This window comes from Pygoscelis adeliae, unplaced genomic scaffold, assembly GCF_000699105.1.
Source record: "Pygoscelis adeliae isolate BGI_AS28 unplaced genomic scaffold, ASM69910v1 Scaffold181, whole genome shotgun sequence".
Lineage (NCBI taxonomy): Eukaryota > Metazoa > Chordata > Aves > Sphenisciformes > Spheniscidae > Pygoscelis > Pygoscelis adeliae.
Genome location: NW_008824360.1, coordinates 4,066,525 through 4,087,559, shown reverse-complemented (window position 1 = coordinate 4,087,559; position 21,035 = coordinate 4,066,525). Strand labels below are relative to the sequence as shown.

The following is a 21,035-nucleotide window of genomic DNA, read 5'->3' as shown; positions in this document are numbered from 1 at the left end:
AAATATGATGGGATAGAGAGTGACTGACTTGGGGGCAATATTCTCTCCTCCTATAAAAGACAGCCCACAGCAAGACAAAAATTGCTTCTCAGATTCCATGAACATCACATCTTTAAGAGAGGCTTTCAGGGCCATGGAGAAAGCAGACCTGAGGTCACAAAAAAATGTCGTCATTGAAGATGCAGCCAAAAGAAAGCATGCTCTCACAGAACTTGAGGATGTGGTTTGGGTGACTACATGCTTTAAGATTGGTCCCAGCACCCTCAGACCTCCTTGGTTTAGCCATGCTCTGCCAGTCTAACAGTTGAGAATCGTTTGGCTACTGTCTTTTCTCTGGAATAAATGTGCTAGCTCTGTCTCAAGCAAAAGAAATATCTGGGACAAAGGTGCAAATTTGCATACCATGAAGACACTGTGATATCTGGGGAGGGGAATTTAGGAATCAGTATGCAGATCTTATGGACGCAAAGGAGGTGCTCTTTCAAAACGCACCTAGTGCTTCCTCTCCAAAAGACGTTTGTTCTCCATCAGCTTAACCCAGTTTCCTTGTTTTTCCACTGAGGTTCTCCAGCAGAACCAGAGGTGGTGAAATTCAGCTTAGCATGGCTGCTCATTCCATTCCCTGACCACAGAATGATGATGAATTCATATTCTAGAGAAATACTGGTTAAAATATTGTAACATACAATAAAGATGCTGTAATTTTTTCTGACAAATAAAAAATTGACCTTTTTTTGTTTATTGTAGTACTTTGGAACAACAGTCAGGTTTTGAACAAAATTATTCTTTTGAACAAATGTGTTAACATGTCTCTTTTTGCTGGCTTGGGAACCTGCTTTATAACAAACTCTGTGCATACGTCAGAACTGCTTGTGAACTTGTGCTGCAAGATCAAATTTCTCATAGGTACAGACTGAAGGTACAGGGTTTCATCAAGTTCATTAAAACTCCTGAGGACTCTCCAGGAGGTAGAAAGCCTGATTCAGACACGACTAAAATCAATGCAAAGACTCCTGTGGATTTCAGTGTGTTTTATGTCAAGCCATAAGCGACAATGAGAAGAGTATTTTTCACACAACCGGCCTTCCTGTGAGATTACCACCTTTGCCACATGTAGACAGCCCTGTCTCCCCACCTGCAACTTTATTGTGTTCATGAATTCCTAAGTAACATATAACTTATAACCAGTTATTGTGTCTTATGCTTGCACGGGGAGGGTGGATGATTGAATCATAGCTTCCTCAGCGCTTTGGTGTACCTAACACCTAGTGTGACACGGCACACAAGGACAAAGGGTGGCTTAGCCCATCACCCTCTTCCTACCAGCACTCCGCAGTGCCTCCTGAAAGGCAGTCCTGGCTATGTAGCTCCTCCCTTTAGCCTGAGCTGCGCCTAGCCTACCTTGACCAAGCTAGGCCTAATGATATATAATTATATATATTTATAATATATATTGTATATATTAATGGTATATAATTATATATTCTGGTAAAACCAGAAAACAGGTATCCTTTGGTCAAATGAGTCCACTTTGTGAGGAGGCAAAGACATCGCTCATACATGTTGAAAAGAGTGAATCCTGCCAACGAGCCAAATACCTTCTGATAAATACAGTAACTAGAGCCAATCGACGCTGAAGGTACTCATTGCATAGAATTGGGTCCATAGGGAACAGCATGTGTTTGTACTTGAGATAGTTTTTGTATCACCTGCCTTACCGTCAGGAGTGTTTTGAGTTAGGTGGACATTTCAAAGTTCTCCTGGTGTACGTAGGTTACAGAACAGTATTGGAACAACAAGCAAGTGTAATAGAGTATTTCCAAGCCTGCAACCTTCTTGGATATCCTTATTCATGTAAAGCAAATAGTAGATTCCTTTTTGACAATTTCTCATGCTCTGGATAAACATATGCTGGTATTTCTGAGTTTTCCAGCCCAAATTTCTGCACAAGTAGTTCTCTGCTTTACCTTCTGCTTTCAATCCAGAGAATGTAGAAACCCACTATAATCACTCCTCTGTGGGAACAAAGGATACAAATCTCCATTTCAGTCTCTGCATTTTGGTCTTTAAATCAGGAAATATTTATTCTCTTTTACAGAAATATAAGCTAACCTGGAGGGAATGAGATTCTCCAGATTGAAGGCTTACTAAACAGTGTTTATTCAGAGTTTTATTTCCAAACCTCTAGAGCTTCTCAATCCATTACTGCATTTCCAACAGTCTTGGCTGTCCTATCTCTTTGAAGGAAGAAGGGATGATGATTCTAGCATGTAGCATTAGGAATCTGGAAAATTCCCTCTTCCTTCGTTTGCCACAAAAATAGCTTTCATCTGTACGTCTGCATTCCCACCTGAGGAGTAACTCCTTAATTTCTGGCAACATTTATTCTCCACATTATCTAATTGGTTTTTAGAAGATTTTTTTCCTCTAATCTCTCCCTGATGAATTCCTGCCTCTCTACGTTAGCATTTGTTCCCTATGTACCGGTTGTGAGCCAGACTATGATTTCATCCTCACAGTTCACAAACTTCACCCGCTGAGAGAGGGAGAGAAGGGCAGGAGGAGGTCTTTGCAAGAGTTTTCAGGTGTATTGTTCGGTGCTGGTTTACATCTGTGAGTCTAAAAACATTTTAACCTTAAGGACCCAGCTTACTTTGAAATAAAGGAAAAACCCTAAATTGAGCTGTGAGTGGGCTTGCACTGTAGCTCCTGTTTTTTTAACATAAAACCACAAAGCGTGTGAGGGACTATTTTATGACTCCCATTGCTGCTCCATTAAGTATTAGGTTACTGCTTTCCTATCAGGGTGATTAAAGCTAAGTATGCAAATTCACAGCTAAGCTTACCTGCGTCAGACGGCGGTCCCATGGGAGCGAAGTGTGTATAGCACTGATGTGAGGGTGGTTTGACTCCAGTGTGGCTCACGCTTGTCTTTACAGAATTGAACTGAATTATAGCATTATGCCTAATGTGTTCGGATTTGACCTGACGGGACATGTATCATTTGTCATCCCATCTGTCCAGATGTCTCGTGAGTTGCTTCCATGGTTGCCTTTTCCAGCCTGTGTAGATGAAGAGAGCCTCCTGAAGATACTTCCATTTTCTTCACACGTTCACCCAGTGGAGGCTGTTACTTGACAGTGATGAGAAAATACTTCGATGTCATTGATCATGATATCTCAATATCTTTTTCAGCCATGTTTTTGCACAAATATCTGTGTCAACTATGATGCAAAGATTCTTATTTCTCCATTGACTTCATTTACAGCACGTTTTTTACTGAAGATTTTGCAGTAACAGCATAACCTAAGGACCACAGACTTGTTTGGCTGCATATAGTTTCTTTCTTCTTACATATATGTTTCTGAAACCATATACGTACGAAGTGGCAGACTGTCTTTAAATTGGCACTATTGAAATTTCAAGCCCTTAATGGTACAGGCTAAGAAATCCCATAGGAAAAATGGGGGAAAAAAAGGCTTCTTCCTTCTCAGTGCATTTGATGCTTAAGGTGCAAAAGAATTGTTTGCACTGATGCAACCACTCAAAAAAGTATGCAGGAGTAGATGAGAGAAAAGATGGATCAAGAACGACAATACAGTAACTGTCTGTTGAACAAGATGCCAAGCGAGCGCTGCAAAGCTGTGTATGTATATAAGTGAGAAAGAGCAATTCCCTAGCCTCTGGTTATGTCAATAGCTATGGCTCAGAGAAAAACATCTCATCCATTCCTGTAAAACACCTCTGTTCATTCCTGTAAAACACCTCTGTTCAAAAGTAATTTTTTAGCATTTGAGTCTGATAACCTGACACAGGTATAGAAGTTAGTAAGATGTAATTATTGTCTGAATCTTCAGTCAAAACTAAATTTTAGCTAACATGTAACATATTTTCATTACTGATCCAGCCGTAAATTCAATCCACATGGAAGCTGACATCTCAGAAGTCACAAAAGTCCTTACTATATAATTACTGATTGTTCTCAATCTGCAAGTACGGTTTCACACCTGTGCAATGGAGAGGAAGCTTGACAGCTCCGGATGCAGCTGCAATACAAGGTACCATGAAAGCTCATAGGATGCAGTGGGACACAAAACTTAAGCGAGGGGCTAAAAGGGCGGTGCTGGCCCTTGGTACGGAGCTAAACGGCACCGACCAGATCACAGCAAAGACTGCATCATTCTCACGGGGTAGTTTTGCCGTCCCGCTTCTTTTGTGTGCTCTGCAAGTATCTGCACGGTCAAATAGTCATTTAAGCCACTGTATGTTACCCCCAAGTAATCTGTCTGAAAATATTATTTGCAACACTCTCACATCCCATTCAAGTGAGCATTTCAGCAGACTCCCTACCTGAGCTGAGTGAGCGGATTTTAGCTCTCTGCTAAATACGAAACTTTTCAAATATCTTACACCAAGATGGAATAAATACCAGTACTTTAAAACAATGTTTTAATAAACAGCAGCATAAAATAATCAGTGTTTAATATCATCTCTGGCATGTGAAATACAAAAATGCACATATCTTAATTAGAAAATAGCCTTTGTCATTACATTTTCATGCTTGCCTAATTGAAATGCCCATAATTAATAAATCAATCATCAAGTAATACAGTGATTAAACGCATGCAGTGAAAACAAAGAAAAATATTTGTATAAGGTAGTGGCTGAATATCACCATAATATATTCAAGAACATCTACATCAGGTTAAAAATAAAAAGAAACAGACCAAGATATAAAATGCAGAGATGTATTTTCACTTCTGCTGTACAAAACATTATCACACTTTTGTGCAAAAAGATAAAAATAAAGTCATATTATACAACATTGTCAACTGAGCAAAAGATTGTTTTCGTTCTGTGTACAATAAAAATACCATTCAGTACAAAAAAGTCTGTGAAAAACTGTAATGTACACAGCACTTTTGTAACTCATTAAAGTGGTTTCAAATGAATAATCTCGATTGCTTACACCTGAATTAATTTTTAGTAATTATACAAATGTCATATTTCTAAGTTGCAAGTTAACACTAATTCACATTATTAGAATTGATAGACAAAATTGCTATCAATGGATTTGCTGCCTCATGGAATGTGAGTTTCCCTTTTTTCAGGGTTACTGGAGTCATAGTTACTGAAATTACACATTGATCTGAAACAATAAATATTCCTGGGAAAACTGATTGTCATATATAAAATTGTGGTTTGGAGCCTTTCCATTAAACAGTTGCATAGCAACAAAAGGATATAAAATTTCTGCTTTAACTACTAGATTATGAAATGTTATCTTTGAATAAGCTGATTCAGGTTCTGAAATTAAAATACTTTAATTTCATTTCCTTTAAGGCAATTTCTTAAACTCCAGCCATCTTTAGCAGCCAATAGCAGATGATTTTCGTAGACTGCAAGTTGATAACTCAAGCTATTGTGCTGTCATATAAATGACTCTTTTTGGTCTGAATCTGAACGCAGACTCCCAACTTAACAAAAGACCAAAATCCTACCTGAAGTAATTTATCCAGCTCTCAGATCACATATTTGAAACATAATCCTTGACTGCAAAATTTACAAATATTTTAACTAGCTATTGGAACTGAAATTGCACACCGAGTAGATGTCCGAATATTTGCATCTCCTAAAAAAAGAGACAAATATTAAAATCTGTTTTCAGTATAAAAAAGTTTCTGTGATTTAAACCACATCAGAGGTTTAAAAAGCTGTGAAAAAAGCATATGATAAAATGTTTTTATTTAAAAAAAAATCCCCCTTCCCCTTTTTGAATTGTCGGTGGCACTTAAAGAAACAATGCATCCATTGACAAAGCTGAGTATTCATACCACAATGATCTTTGTCTGGTTGAGTCTGCCCATCCTGTTAAGCAGTTAAACTTCACAGAAGATACTTGCTGCAATGTCTGTTAAACAACCAGAAGAATCTTTAATAAAATATTTGAATATAAATCTTTTCTACGACTTTCTAGTTTGTATTGTAAATAGTTATATGTACAAAGGCCTCGCTTATTTACAATTCAGCTGAAATCATAGATTCATTAGGTCCATGGATGCTGGAGTCTCCTAATAGGGAAGACTGCTTTGAGTCAATTTTGTACGGTTTCTGAGTTTTATTTCCAAAAACTGTAATACCGATTCCCCCTGGATGACTAGGAATTGACATATGAGATAGCAAAGGAATATTTGCTTCCTGGTTGGATCCCGAAGACGGCAAACTAGTGACGTGACCTGTGCTAGTCGATCCACTGGCACTGCTCGGAGAACGACTCTTTGGAGGAGGACAGTGCTGGATGACCCTGGGTGGACCTTGCGGTTGGTAGTGGGCAGCTGGGAAAGCAGCGTATCCTGGTGGAATCGGGTACCCATTGATCGGGATATATCGCTGGTTTTGAGGTATTGGTGGTCCGATGAACCCGGCGATTTGGCCTTGTGGTATACCTTGTGCTGGAAACATGTAGTTAGGGTACCTAGGATTACTGAGATTACTAACTGGACTTGCGCTGAGGGAAGTCGTTTGAGTGGTGGCATTCCCACCGGAGGGGGTAGTAGAACTAGTGTGACTTGAAAGACCCTCCCACGAGCGCAGCCTGGCATGGATTTCTTTAAATCGTGGCCTCCGGGATGGCAGATCATGCCAGCACTCTGTCATCAGGCTATACATTCTGGGAGGACAGTCTTCAGAGCACGGCAGCAGTTGTCTTTTCCTGATCATCTCTATGACTTCTTGATTACTAAATCCATAATACGGTTGAAGTCCAAAGCTGAATATTTCCCATAAAACAACTCCAAATGACCAAATATCTGAATCAGAAGAGAACTTGCCATACATAATTGCCTCTGGTGGCATCCAGCGAATTGGCAAGAGAGACTTGTTTTGAACTCTGTAATAATCTGCTGAGTAGATTTCTCTTGAGAGTCCAAGGTCTGAAATTTTCACATGAAGTTGTTCTCCAATTAAAATGTTACGAGCAGCGAGATCTTTATGGACAAAAAAATGACTTGATAAGTACTCCATCCCTGCTGCAATCTGGACTGCAATATGCAGGAAATCCCCATGGTCTAGGCTGGATTTCACAGTCCCATCCTCATCGCTGCTGCATCCAACATCTGAATGCGGCGATCGCATGATGAGGAACTCATGAAGGTCTCCTTGATTCATGTATTCGAAAAGCATGCAGACAGGTTGTTCCTGGGTCACAACACCTAAGAGGCAAACGATGTTAGGGTGATGGAGCTCAGCCATGAGAGATGCTTCTTGCTGGAACTCTGCCCACTGCTGGGGGTTGTTAAAGTCTTTTAGTGTCTTGATAGCAACAAGCTGCGCATGATCCATGCCTGGAAGGTAGAGATGTCCCTTGTAGATCTTGCCGAAAGCACATTCACCCAGTTCTTCCATGAAACGAACAGCAGACAGAGGCAACTCCTTAGCCTTACTCTGTTAAAGAAATGACAGCAAAAACACATCAGAAAAACAGGACTGAAAACATATTTTTAAGTAAAAGATCTTTTCGCCCAGGACGTCTGAAAACCAAGCAGACCGACACAGGAACTCCCTCAGCCACATACCCATTTGGCAATGATCCTGCTCAGTCCTGTGAGACGCGGGCACTGGTGTGACAGCATCAGCCCCAGGCCAGATACAGCCTGAGGGACACCAGTACCCCAACATCGGCAAAGCTCAGGGCTGAGTGCCGCCTAATCTCTTGTACACCCTGCTCCAAAACTAAATTTAGAATTACTTTTTACCCTCTACATAAGATCAGATAAAAGTAGTAAGTATTAGATCTAAATATATGCAGGAAGCATCAGCATTTGAGCAAAGGCATTTATGTCCTTGGGCTTGGGCATTTATATACTTAAAATTGAATCTGACTAATTTCAGGAATTGAGGCAATTCACATACTTTAAGTAAGTACATGCTGAAGTGTTTTCTGGGCCAGGGCCTAAAGTTTTAGCAGAAAACTTTTCTTTTAAAACTATGTCCTTGTAGCCAATTCTTCCTTGACTTTGCTATTAACCCTTCAACATACAGTAGAGACAATTTTGTTCACACTTGACTGAATGTTCAATCCTGAAACACGCAGGACAAAGTCAGCTGGAAAAATGAGATAGTGGTCAAAGAAGAAAGGCAAACTTTTTTAAAACTCTATTGTTATTCTGGGTGCATATATTCATTCTTAGGCCATAAAGAAGTTGTGTTATTTTCAGACGTTAACTTCCACATGTGCTTGTAACACCTACACCCAAACCCACTCATTTAGCGTCCTCAGTATAGCCGTAGGTAGTAATTTAAGGCTAATGAGTTTGGGATCTATGTTTTGCAAATTAGTGTAAACATTAGCATTTGTATTCCTGAAATAATATAATGGCAGCTTTACAGTGGCAATATAGGAAAAGAACTGAAATTTTTAAAAATCATTAAAAAATGACATTTTTAGAATAAATGAATTCTAATCGTATTGACCACTTATGACTTTTAGACAAATACTGCATTAATAATAATAGTAGTAGTAGTAGTAATAATAATAATAATAATAATAATAATAATAAACCCATTTAAGCAGGCGACCAGTAGACTGTATGGTGATGGCAGGAAATTAGCTATATTGTTGAGGAACAGATGGTTTATATTATACAAATCCTTTAGGCTAAAACTTGTTTAGGTCTGGCATATTGTAAATTATATTTTAGTAATGAAAGTGAAATGACCTCTGTCTGACCTGAGGCTGGGTTCGTCTGTTTGAACCAACATTGTGGAAAACTATGAAAGAAAATGAAGTCATAAAGTTTTGGCAGGAAGGGCTCATTTCAAGTTAAGCGGTTATAAATCTGCTTAGTTTTTGTTTGACAAGTATTTGTCATACATCGGTGTACAAAATTTAAAGAAGTGTAAAATACATATGAGGCAGCACGCCAAAGTAAACCGAGTACAAAGGGAGAGCAGTAAGAGTGAAGCCCACTGCCTCTATCTCTTTATCGGCTCCTTCCATTAGGTGAATGACAAGACGAGCTTAGTTTATTATATTTTTTGAAGGCAATTAAAATCCCTTAAAACTGAAACAGGCTTTTGGATGAAATGCTAACGTTTTTATTTGTACGAGCAAACACACATCTACCTCAGTTGGAGCTTGAAGTCTAAGACTGTTTTTACCCAAAGTTGACATTAATACTGGATACAGTATTTAAAAATAGGATTCTATTTCCTTTCTTTTAAAATTTTGTTTGAAAGGCAATCAAAACATTTGAGACAGGGAGAGCTGGGTTTCTCAGTGGGAAAATACAGAATTAGCATAAATAAGATGGAAAGCTTTTTGCAGCATATGACTTTGAACATAAAAAGAAAAGAGTGCGGTCTATATTTGCAAACATTTCTGGGCAAGTTGCTTTCTTATGTTGTGTGCATAAGGCATCAGTGTGTCCGCAGCCTAGGTGGAAATTTTGACCTCATTAAAATGATGCTGACATTCCCATTATCTTCAGTTTAGCCAGGCTTGTACTCCAAATATCTAGTAGAACGGGGACCAAGAAGCAAATCCAAATTTATCAAAGCATTCCATGGAGGTTGGATTCAAGACATAGTTTTGATGTTTACCTAATTAAATGTTTTTTTGTATTGCTACCTATATTTTGGTATGAAGCATGTATTAACGAATAATATTTTCACCTACTCTAAGTGGTACATGAAAGTTGAAATTAAGAACTTTAAAGGAAAATCAAGATAAATTCACTGGGACAGTATGTGTGGGACTGAGGAGTTAAAATATAACAATAGACCAAACTCTGTCTGACCACCTGAACAGATACCCCACACAACAGTCCTGCTGGCATCCCGGCATCAGCACCCAGCGCCTTTTTAAGACAGGAATCCTAGCATTAGCATTACACCGTGTAAAAATGTCTCTGTATGCAGTTTGTATTACTAATGGGCAAAAGCAGCACTGCATTTTCCAGCACAGCCGCACAATGAGTTTACTTTTATCACTGACTTAAAAGGAGTCTCCTACTGTTTCTGTGGGCTGGCAGTGAGCTGGAATTTTCCTCTGCAACAACCTTCTGTGTCTGTCCCTGCCACACTGAGTCTGCGGCTCCACAGACACCCAGGGCAGCAACCCGAAAGAGCAACTACTGCCTGGGTGGCACTGCTCCATCCACCCCTGTCCCTTGTAGTGCACTCCCTGTATGTCACGGGATACAGCTACTTAAGTCATTTTCCCTAGGCTGCCACAATTAACTCTTTATAACCTCATTCTATAAACTTGACATTTAAGAGCAAGCAATAGCGGCATCCCATAGCTGCTTTATAGAACTTATGAAGAAAACTACTCCAGAATTTATTCAGAGATGGAGAACACAGCTCCTGAAATACAAGGGTAACCTTTCCTGATGCTGAGTGATTAGCTCTGCTGAAGGAATACCTACGGCAGCAATATTTGAAGATTAGAGTTCACATTGTTGAAACTCAATAAAATGAGAATTTGGATTCATTTTGCTATGTCATTTTGCAACAAAAATAACAGCTTACTCAAAGGCATGTCTGACTGTTTCAGATACTACAGTCTAGACAGTTTCTATTCTAATTACTTGTAGACATTAATTTTCACTCTGAAATGCTTCAAAAGAACAATCTCCATCAAGTTGTTGAAGAGAATTGACATGGTGTGAAAAACAAGGCAAATACTCTTTCCAGGGCATTATTCTGCCTGTAGGTGGCAGAAGGCGGTTACAGCCCTGAAATGGGTGATACGTACAGGTTTGTAAATTGGCTGCCCTGCCAATAAACAAGGAGCTCAAGGTTAATCACGCTTAAATCTTAAATGATTTTAAAAAATGCTTCATGAACCTGAGACTACAGTGAAGCAAAACACCACCAGCAACAAGATCCGCTATGCATCAGCTGTGCTGGCCAGAACTGCAGGCAGATTTTTGAGGCTCTGTTTTGGTAATTTCTCTTTTTAACTGAGAGAATGGGTAAGCCTGAAAAAACAAGGAACAAATCTTTCCAAAGTGATTTCAGCTGAGTGAAAGATGATATATGACTACAGCAGACCCATGAAAAAACTATCTTGAGAAAATGCTGAATCACATCTTTATCTGCGCTACTTTCTAACTTAAATCAGGCAATTCAGAGATGCTTCAGTAATGGGTTGCTTGCTTTATTACAAAAAAACTCCATCTTCTATTTATCCAGATACATGGACACATACGAATTACATCCACAGGTTCAGCACACTTGCTACGCTGCTGATGAGAAAAGTCCTTACAAAAATTACAGCTACAGGCACGAACAGAAACTGCAAGTTGGAAATCAGCTTAATATTTCAGTGCTGAGTTGATCAAAGCATTTCACTCCCCGCCTTTACAGACAGCAAATGACAAAGCAGAAATAAGGGATTACCTTTGGTTTATAGGCGTTGAGCATTGACATCTCCACATTTTGTCCTCTTACGTGTTTAGGCTGTCTTTGAACGGGAGGAGAGGATGACTTCTGATTGTTGCGACAGATGCAGATGAAGAAGAAGAGTAAGGCTATGGCCAGGGGAATAGTAACACTTGGCACCAGGATATACAGGATTTCCATTTTATTCTTTTCCTTGGAATCCTTATAATCTGGTTCAGAAAAAAAACCCAAAACAATGAATGAAGTATCCCACAGAGTCAAATACATCCCTGGGTCAACTGGAAGAGTTAAGAAGAATAAAACATCCAGGTAATACTACTGCAATCCACATTGAATGCTGTTTTATTTCCTTAATATTAACAGAGCAATTAATTTTGTTGAGTAACATTTCTATAAGAACACAGAATGGCCAGGAATAACTTCCCTGCAGCATGTCAGTTCAAACCTACTTATGGTCATGAAATAGCTGAATACTGTGAGGTGGCTATTGCTCAGAGTGAAAGGAAGTAATGGTCTAATACAGGTCCACAGAAAAGTTAATTTCTAAAATAGCTTACGCAAGAAAGGCTCTGGTGGGATTATGGACTCCTTATTCTAATATGTATATTAGGTTTTGGTGCCATAGTTTCCTTAATCCAACAAAAATGTGGGGAGCTGTTAAAAAGGATAGCTTTACCCCCCTATTTATTTCCAGCCTCCTGTTCTCAGCATCTCCTAGCATTGGCCAAAGCATTTGTGTGGCCACCCAGGGCACTGGAACAAACAACATGTGCAACTGAAAACTTATTTTCTACTTAGTTTTAGGTGCAGGAGCAGGATGATTGGGGACTCTAGAGCAGAAGAAATTGAGAACACCTGGGAAATGGGAGGAAATGCATGGAAATGGCAAGAAATAGAGAGAACAGTCCTGTTTTTTATCCCAGGAAGTCAGGAAAGGGGTTCAAAGAGTCTGAACACAGACAAAAGCTGTAGCATAATCTTAAAAAAAAATCTTACATATTGAGGACTTGATCTTAATAGGATTAAAGGGCTAATGGGAAAACCCACCCCTCTACCAACTATATACTAATAGTGTGTCATCTGTGCAGGGTGGCAAATGCTGACACAAAGGACACAGCAATGATGGTTGAAAGGAAAGCTAGAGCATGGATAAAAAAGAAGGATCCAGAAGAGGTTGGGAAGCTGGTTTATTTAACACAGTACGAACGCTAGCTGCAATATTTGCTCCCTCTGCACACAGCTCCCTTCACAGCTAGGGAGCGAGTGATTAATTTTAGAAACATGAAACCCTCTTCTACCACTGCCCAGCAAGGCATAGCTGGGATATCAGACACTCACCTCCCTCCAGCTGGCTCTGGTTTCACAGGGCGTGTTGCTTAAAGGAAAGGTGCAGTGGGAGAGGAGACAGAGGCTTGGGGAAGGAGCTCATGTCCTCGTGGTCACGCAGCACCCACTTGCGTTGACAAGGACATACCTTCCAGATGGACTGCTCCGAGCATGGGGACGCTGAAGCCTGCTTTGCTCTGGTATTTCCCAGGAGCATTCATAAAGTTTAGGGTATAATTACACATGGATTAACACACTAACTGTAGGGCACCCCGAGAACTTTGAGGATCATCTTGAGCTGCAGAACTGGTGGCCATTGCCTGGTTGTTTCTGAGGGAGATGGTGAATGTTTTGCAGCAGCATCAGGCTTAGTGGATTCTGGCAGAATGGGGAATGTTTTATTATTCCTACAGGGTCATTTCAGTTTGTTTGTCTGAGTTTTCCAGGCTGGATTTGTAGAAGTGCTTAGCAGCCCACACAGATATCTTTTATGCACTTAATTAAACATGAACTTGATCTGAAGCTTGGGTTTGACTCAAATTGTGACAGAAGCAAAGTTCAAATGGTTCTGGATGTCACTTTGCATAACCCCTCTCCTCTTACAGGCTCACGCTGTTCTTCTGCTCCCCCCACGCTCCTTTTTGACCATTCTTTTTAGACTAAGCTGTGCCATCTGTTTTTTAATTGAGAGGAGAGGTAGTCCAAATATTTCTACGGCCTTTGGGAAACAAGAGAGGACTAAAGCACCATCCCTGTTACAGTTTCCCTGTGCCCAGCAAAAGGGCAGTGTGTGCTCTCGCCCTGTCTTCAGTGAACATCCAGCTCTACAGTGTGGACCCACTGCGGGTTTCTTTCATGAGTTGCTGCCCTCTAGCATGGACACACAATCAGTGCCTTCCCCCTCCTTCAAAACCTTCTTATGTTTGTCTCAGGCTCGAACTGCTCCATGTTTCACATCTTCCTATATTCAGGTTGACAAACTGTTATAAAATGAATCTATTGCAGCTTGTGAGACAACTGAAAGATACAGTTGAAGAAAGAAAAAGAAAGCATCAGCACGAGGCAAATGGAGACCTGGGTACTAGTTCATCACCTGAGCTATTCCAGTCAAAGGGAATTATTATTCTTATTAAGTAGCAGCCCCTGCCATGAAGCCTCATTACGTTAATAGGTTTCTTGGGAGCCACCGTAATTAAATCCATTTCCCATCTAGGCATGTCCTGGTGAGGCAGAATGCACAATACTTATTAAAATGTGCCTGACATGGCTCTTTCAGCCAGTGCAAACCCAGCAGAATGCAAGTCCCACATGGTATTTTGGTTTTAATATGCAGATTAGCATTTAACAATTAAATTACTACTCACCTGATATAGCTCTATTTGTCTGTATTTAGAAAAATAATGTCATATAACCCAGCTGTACAGTGAGTACCATTTAAGGCAGTGGTGAGAGGTAATTAAAACCCTTGTCAGGAATTCTTCAAGCTAGCCAGCCTATCTCATTTATTATCTAGTAAAACGTTCAAATCGGAGTCTTTTGCAACACATCCAAAAGCATCCTGCTTTCAACTATTTCAGAACAAAAGACTGAGCCAGTCCTGGGTTCTCAGAGCCCATCTAGAGGGGGCCTGGCAAGCAGTCCCCCCATCAACTCTTAACTACCCAATTATCCAGAAGTTGTAGAAAACACAAAACGCACATGGCTGAAAGGTCGTACAGCAACAGTGCAGTGGAGTACAGAAAGCTCAACAGCATCGCTGGCGGTGGACATGCAGAGTCCCCTGAGCTTGCCCAAACCAAGCTGCCCAACCCCCCCTGGGGCTGAGCTACATCTCCTCACCCGGATCAGCCCAGGCGTCTGCGCCTGCAGCTGTGCAGCTCCCAGGGTGGAAAGCCAAGAACTGACAGTACACTAAGGGGAGTCCTGTTGATTGCTACTTAGATCCAGATTTTTGTACTGAAGGGCTGAAGAAGATCTTTGGAACAGTTTATATAGATTGAACTATTCTTGTGTAGTCCGTCTATCACTGTGCCTCATTAACAAGAAAAATGTCAGAAGTTAAATGCATTGAAATAATAGCAAAAGAGATACAGGACTCTAAAAAGTGTATATGAATGTTAGAGAGGGTTTGAGATGCACATGATATAGCCCACACTGTCTGCCTTTCCCCTGATCTACTCTTCCAGTAAGAACATAATTTAGATCCCATTTTGGCATCTATTCCCATCTTTCCATTAATTGAAAAAGACTTTGGAGCAGGCTCAGAACATGTCTCACTGCAGGAATGTTCATAACCATAACCAGAAATAATTTAATTTGGTTCTGGCTATCAAACAGTAAGATCAAAAGGTATCTCCTTTCCAAGGAGAAAGGAAATGTTACTGTGACAACTTGTAGGCAACATAAAATTTTGTGTGAAACTTTGTACCGTGAATTTCCAGAACATTTCTGGATGCATATCTGGCTTGTCCATGCAAATAGCTGTATTTTTGTCTTGGCACGCTATCAATATTGTTATTTTTAAATGCAGATAAAACAATTAGGAACCATTGTTCAGGTCTTCCACTGGGTCTCAGAAAAGCAGAATAAAATGAGAGCTGAATCTCCATTTCTATTCATTTTGCAAAACCAAAATGCAGCCAGGGCAGTTCTGTGAATACAAACTTAAAATACAGCTAAGAGGATTTGGCAAAGTCATCTCTGTTTTTTAAACAAGGCCTGAGCTCTGTTAAGTGAGGTTTGCATTTATTAAAATGGCTTTTAATAAAGCAAGCAAAATGGAGAATGTTTTATAACCACTTTGTGGATCAGCGTCAACAGTGCAACTTCTGTGATCCGATTTAATTTGGACTCAGGAGTTGTACTGATCATAACAGCAACCTGGAAACCTGGGACGCTCGGGCTGGTAACGCACTGCTGCTTCACCCCCTTCTGGGGAGTGCTCAGGTATTCCCTAGTAAAATATTTTCATGCCACCACTTTTCCAGCTGCACAGGCAGTATGTGCTCGAAGATCTCCTTGGGGTAGGGATGCTGTGGCTTTAGCTACAAACACTGTAGTTAGCCTTTCCTACAGCTCTTTTTTCAGGGATTCAAAAAAGACACTTTGGGCACAGCTCCCCCGAGCTCCTGTTTTGCAGGATGGCTGTATGGACATGACAAAACCGTTCCCCTTTTTGTTCCAAAATGAAACATAAAAAAGGTCAGTAATTACCACATGCCGGGACATCACAAAGCTCAGACTTAAAGTTCTCATCTAAGGTGAAGCACCATGGAGCATCCTTCTGGTTCCCTGGGTTGCGGCAGTAGGAGTGGCCCCCGTTGAGCTCGGGGTACCTGATGGCGGTGAAGGTGTGGGTGTGAGGGTACTGCGAGTTCCACGGCTGGCACTGCCGCCCCGACCTGGTCACGCTCACCGTCCCCCGGTAATCTACTCCTGTGCTGTTGTAGCATTTGTGATCTGAAAAAAAAAAAAAAAATCCAAAGCAATAGTTGGTGGCAGCAAGGCAGATGGCCACAGCACCTGGGGGTGGCAAGCTGCCGGCATCCCCCAGCCCCAGCGTACTGCTGCTGGCCCAGGGCCGCTAAACCCAGTTTGAGAGCATGGGCTCCCAATTTGCTGCGGCTGTAACACAGGGCCTGCTTTGCATTCACATTCCTGGGAGGATTTAAAGCTTATGCTTCTGTAATGAAAACAGCTTATGCCAAGCGTTTTTAATATAAGATACACAAAAGAAGTAAAAACTACAGTGGGAACCTGAATTGCAGCCATTATTTTCATATGAAGGTGGAGAATTTGTGGGAGCCACGTTTTATATTTGCCTATTCAGATGTATAAGGGTTGTGAACAGGCTGCAGCCCCGCCTGATCAAAGAGAGAGCTCAGCCGATGCCTAAAATTAGGCTGTATTAGGCAGGGACAGCCACGGACCTGGCCCCTACGAATGTTCCTCCTGATAAGCACCCTATACTATACCCGTGGTCTCACTGGAGCACATCGGGCTGCTGTAGGAGGACAGGGAGGCTGAAGATACTGATGTTCCCCAGTGTTTGAATGCTTACACTGTCATTGTTTCCTAGTTCATATTAATTAGAAAGGACCTGAAGCCAATGAACAGCATTTAGTGTGAACCCAGAGGCAGCTAAAGAAATAACTGAAAAAATATTTCTGCATTTCTACCCACTCTGGACCAGCTGGGGGAGAAGTGCGGGAGCGGGGTAATTTGAGAGCATGGCGTCTGCGAGCTTTCAAAGCCCAGCACTAGTTCCAACTCTGATGCGCAAGCCCTTACAGCCAACCTTTTCACAGCAGTATTTTTTGCACAGAAGTACCGACGGTTTTCACTTACTTTTATTTATGGGATCTGCCATTGGAATCCCAATCCGGATACAATTGACAGCTTCGGGGCTATCTGGCTGGGGAAGATCTTCGCAGTTGGGCAGCTTTAATCTCATCAGAATCATGGGATTAGATCTTGCAAAAATATACTCTGTCTGACACAGGACATTTTCCAGAATTTCACATTCATCGCGGCACAAGTCTCGTGGCTTGGGAGCTGACGAAGTCTCATCACAGTAGGGGAAGGCGTAATGGCACAGCGAAGGAATAGCAAACTGGGAGCACTTATCCGACAAATGGCTGGAAGTGCCAATCATGGTGAAGGCAGCTGTAAGATATACAAAAGGATTTTACTTAACCCGGTGGGAATTTTATTCCTGTGCTCTTGCCTTCCCAGTATAACCCTCACTTTCCACTGCAACTATTATTTTCAGATGTTCAGGTGATGAACGGGCCTTCCAGAAATACAGAGCACTAATTACATTAAAAGTTATTAACGATGCTGATTTTGCTGACAGAAAAAATACATCTGGTTTTCAACACGGGATTAATGTTAAGCATGTTACCAAAACCCCAAACCTAATTATACTTTTTTTTTTCCCCCAGATAATTTATAACGGTTTGCAAAGTCATATAATATTTGGATGTCTTTTGCCCAACAGGTGAAAACCAAAGTTCGTGCAGGCTGCAGGATGACAGTACCAGTACCTTCGTGGAAAATGACAGCTTTCATATTATCCCAAATGCCTTTTCAAACAAAATGGTGTAATATTATGAACTGTTGGCTGTATAGAAACCATTGGCCTTTCCTGTGAGCAATGCAAAAGCCTTTTTCGCAATGCTGAGAGTGTTTGGAGACAAAGGAAGAACACTCTAGGGGGAAGAGAAATTTGGAATATTCTGACAGCAAGAGAAAATCTGAATATAGAGAAGATGATTACCGTGGCTAGGACCTGGCCAAGGTTAATTTATATAAAAAAATAGAGAAGTATCATGATATCTATGAGGCCTCAGTTTGAATTCAGCACCCCCATCAGCACAGCATCTCCCACAAAAATAATGAAAACCAGTTCTTTACTAAATCTAAAGGAAAAACACTACCTGCTGTATTATTTATGCAGCCTCTTCCAGCACCTAAATGATCTCAACCATGTAAAAATCAACTAAGTCTGGTCTCCCTTCACTTTTAAAATCTGCTTGGGTAACAGCAGCACAAGGTAGCCTGGCTACGAGACTCCCAGAAGCTGTAAATACACAGCCCCTTCTCCTTGGAAAATCATTTTTTAGTTTCTTTTGGGGGAGCTGGATGGGCAGAGTCATGAAGGCTGCTCCGATTGTCACTCTTCAGATGACTCCCTCCACTGACACTGCACAATGCAGGAGTCCCGGGTGAGCTTTGTGGTGGGAAGCTCACAGCAAGAGACGATAAAGAGCAAATAAAAATAGTATTGAAGTTTATAAAACTCTAGCAACTTTTGGGGAAAATACAGCTTCGTGGGGAAGAAGCAAGTGCATTTTTTACCCACCTGTAATCTGATTTTCTATTTCACCTTGCATATGCAAAGACTCCATATAAATGGTTCGATTTCCAATAAATCGTGCACAAGCAATCCCCCTGTAGGGCTGGCAAAAACCATCCTCTTCATACTCGTCACTGAAATCAATCATAAACACAAAAGGGTGAAACATTTCACATGCGACTTTGCAACAAAATGTCACTACAGGGAGCTGGCACTTGTATTATTAGAGGACGATGCGAAGGGCTTACTGTGTTTGTCTTGCACTCTGCGATTCGTTCTGGGTGATGCTCACCCAGCGCAGGAGCCCACATGCTGCCTTCCCCTCCATTAAGAGCCTGTGATAAGGGATTATATGGTCTTTAGGTAGTGCAGGGGGTATGGCATGGGCTTTGTGCCCTGGATGATTTTAACCTTAAAGGATTCCCACAGGGCTGCAGGTAGTTTTCAGTATCTCACAAATGATCCCAAAGTGAATATAAGGATTATATCCTTATATTCAACAAGATCTTGAACATTTGTTTTTTAAAAAAACTTCAGCTGCCTGGTAAAAACAGGTAATTTCGGGTTAGAAAGAATATGCATTAATGTTGTATGAAATGAATGCTTTTTGCATGTGGGGGAAGGCTATATGCAGGAATATACCCAGCCTTGATTAGAAGAGAAAACTTAAACTGCCTGAAAAAAAGATTTATGTTTATTTAAAGCAGCTAACATGCTGTTTTCTATTTTTGAACCAAATTTGTACTTCATGTTGATAAACATAGCAGGAAGAGTCACGCTAGCAGAGACAGAATTTAAAGTGTATATAGAAAATCAAACCACTCCCAGCACTGATACCCTTGAAATAGGAAATGTTTCTTCAATCTTCTGTGAGTGTGGCAACAGTTATTGCTAAAACAGAACCAAAGCTAAGACAGGAGTTAAATAGACAGATTTCTTTCATTAGGTGCTTTGTTTTATGCAATATAGGAGACATTTAATACATAAATCCAGATGTGAAATTATTTGCCAATATTCTTCAAACAAAGCAAAGAAAGGAAATTACTAAACCTCGGAAGACCAGACCAGTCACTGCTTATTTTGAACAGATAATCAACAGCTAAGTGCTGGCACACAACAGATAGTTTTATGGATGTTTTGAGGAGGGGTTTGCATACGTGATCACTGAAACATGCACCCAACTGCATGAATCAGCCCTTTTACTTTTTTGCTTTGAGAATCCAGTTGGAGATATTTGGGACCCGTTTTCTGGAAAGACAGACACCTCGGCTCTGCTGAGGCCCCAGCAAAGGGAGATGCCTAATGAAAATTTGCTAATAATTTCTTTGTTATTCATGCTGGTACCCACCCAAGACAGGTACTATATGGCTCTCAAATTAGAAAAAATGATATTGGAATATCCCCAAGTATTATCACAGCTGGGTAGGCAACAGGTTACTTTCTTTGTGTGCTTTTTTTTTTTGCAGAATTCATCCGCCCCCAGATGCCGAAAGCCTAACAGTGGAATCAGACTATGCCATTAATAGAGAAAAATCAGAGCTTTTTTAATCAACTCTGCCATTAAGTTTAACAAAAGACATTTTCATCCCCTCCTGAAGATCTTGGCTGTGAGTGCTTGGAAATGCAAATTACATTTAGCCTCTTTGAAGTCACCCTTTCATTGTGTGCATGGCTTAGAGCAAGCGGCCAGCGTGCTGGCGGGCTCCCCAGCGCCCTGTCACAGCGGCCAGGGTGAGCTAATGGGATTAGCGGGAAGAAGTGCTAGGATCGCCTTCCAGGACACCCCAAACATCTCCCAGCACTCCTCAGCTACCAGCTCCAGAGCACCGTCCCAGGATTCATGCAGCATTGTTTTCCAGTTCACAGAGAGAAGCTAGACACCATGAATTAACTGCAGTAATTTATGACTGTGAAGACAGGGGGGTGGGAAAGAGGAATGGTAGAGATGGAAACCTCCTTCCACAGACATCTCACTTCAATTGAGAAATCAACGGGAAGGGGGATGATGGTCCCAAGCTGTTCCCAAGTACATTGAAAATTGGATTGCAAAAGCACAACCTTTAAACTGCCAATTAAACTCTTCATTAACTAGAGCGATGGTAGGCTGCAACGCCACAGATAATGGATAGTACCCAGCCAACACAGATACTCTGAGATGTACACAGAGACACACAACCACATCCATGTGTTTCTGCGTGGAGTCAGCTCTGGCGAAAGTATTTTTGCTCTGTTTGTTCTTGAAGAGAAGACAAAACAGCTGAAACCTGAGCTGAAAAACCACTATAGCTACTGCAGGCTCTGGAGGTCAATTCTCCATCTTCTAAACAATAAATCCCCCAATAGGATATCATTTATTATTAATTTATTATTTATTATAATTTATTATGGAATTTAACTCAGGGACTATACCTAACAGCAACTGCTCTTGAAGGCGATCAAGCATTGC

General features: G+C 40.9%; 1 protein-coding gene across 1 annotated transcript in view; it reads right to left on the bottom strand.

Annotated features, from left to right (window-relative positions):
- Positions 1-4,734: 4,734 nt before the first annotated feature.
- Positions 4,735-21,035, bottom strand: part of ROR1 (receptor tyrosine kinase-like orphan receptor 1) — a 59,360-nt gene continuing 43,059 nt past the window's right edge. Inside the window, exons 4-8 of the mRNA XM_009319825.1 lie at positions 18,596-18,723; positions 17,080-17,397; positions 15,946-16,191; positions 11,404-11,615; positions 4,735-7,443 (exon numbers count right to left, since the gene is read on the bottom strand). Coding sequence (XP_009318100.1) covers positions 6,019-7,443; positions 11,404-11,615; positions 15,946-16,191; positions 17,080-17,397; positions 18,596-18,723 — 2,329 coding nt within the window. The 3' untranslated portion in view covers positions 4,735-6,018. The remainder of the gene's footprint in view (positions 7,444-11,403; positions 11,616-15,945; positions 16,192-17,079; positions 17,398-18,595; positions 18,724-21,035) is intronic.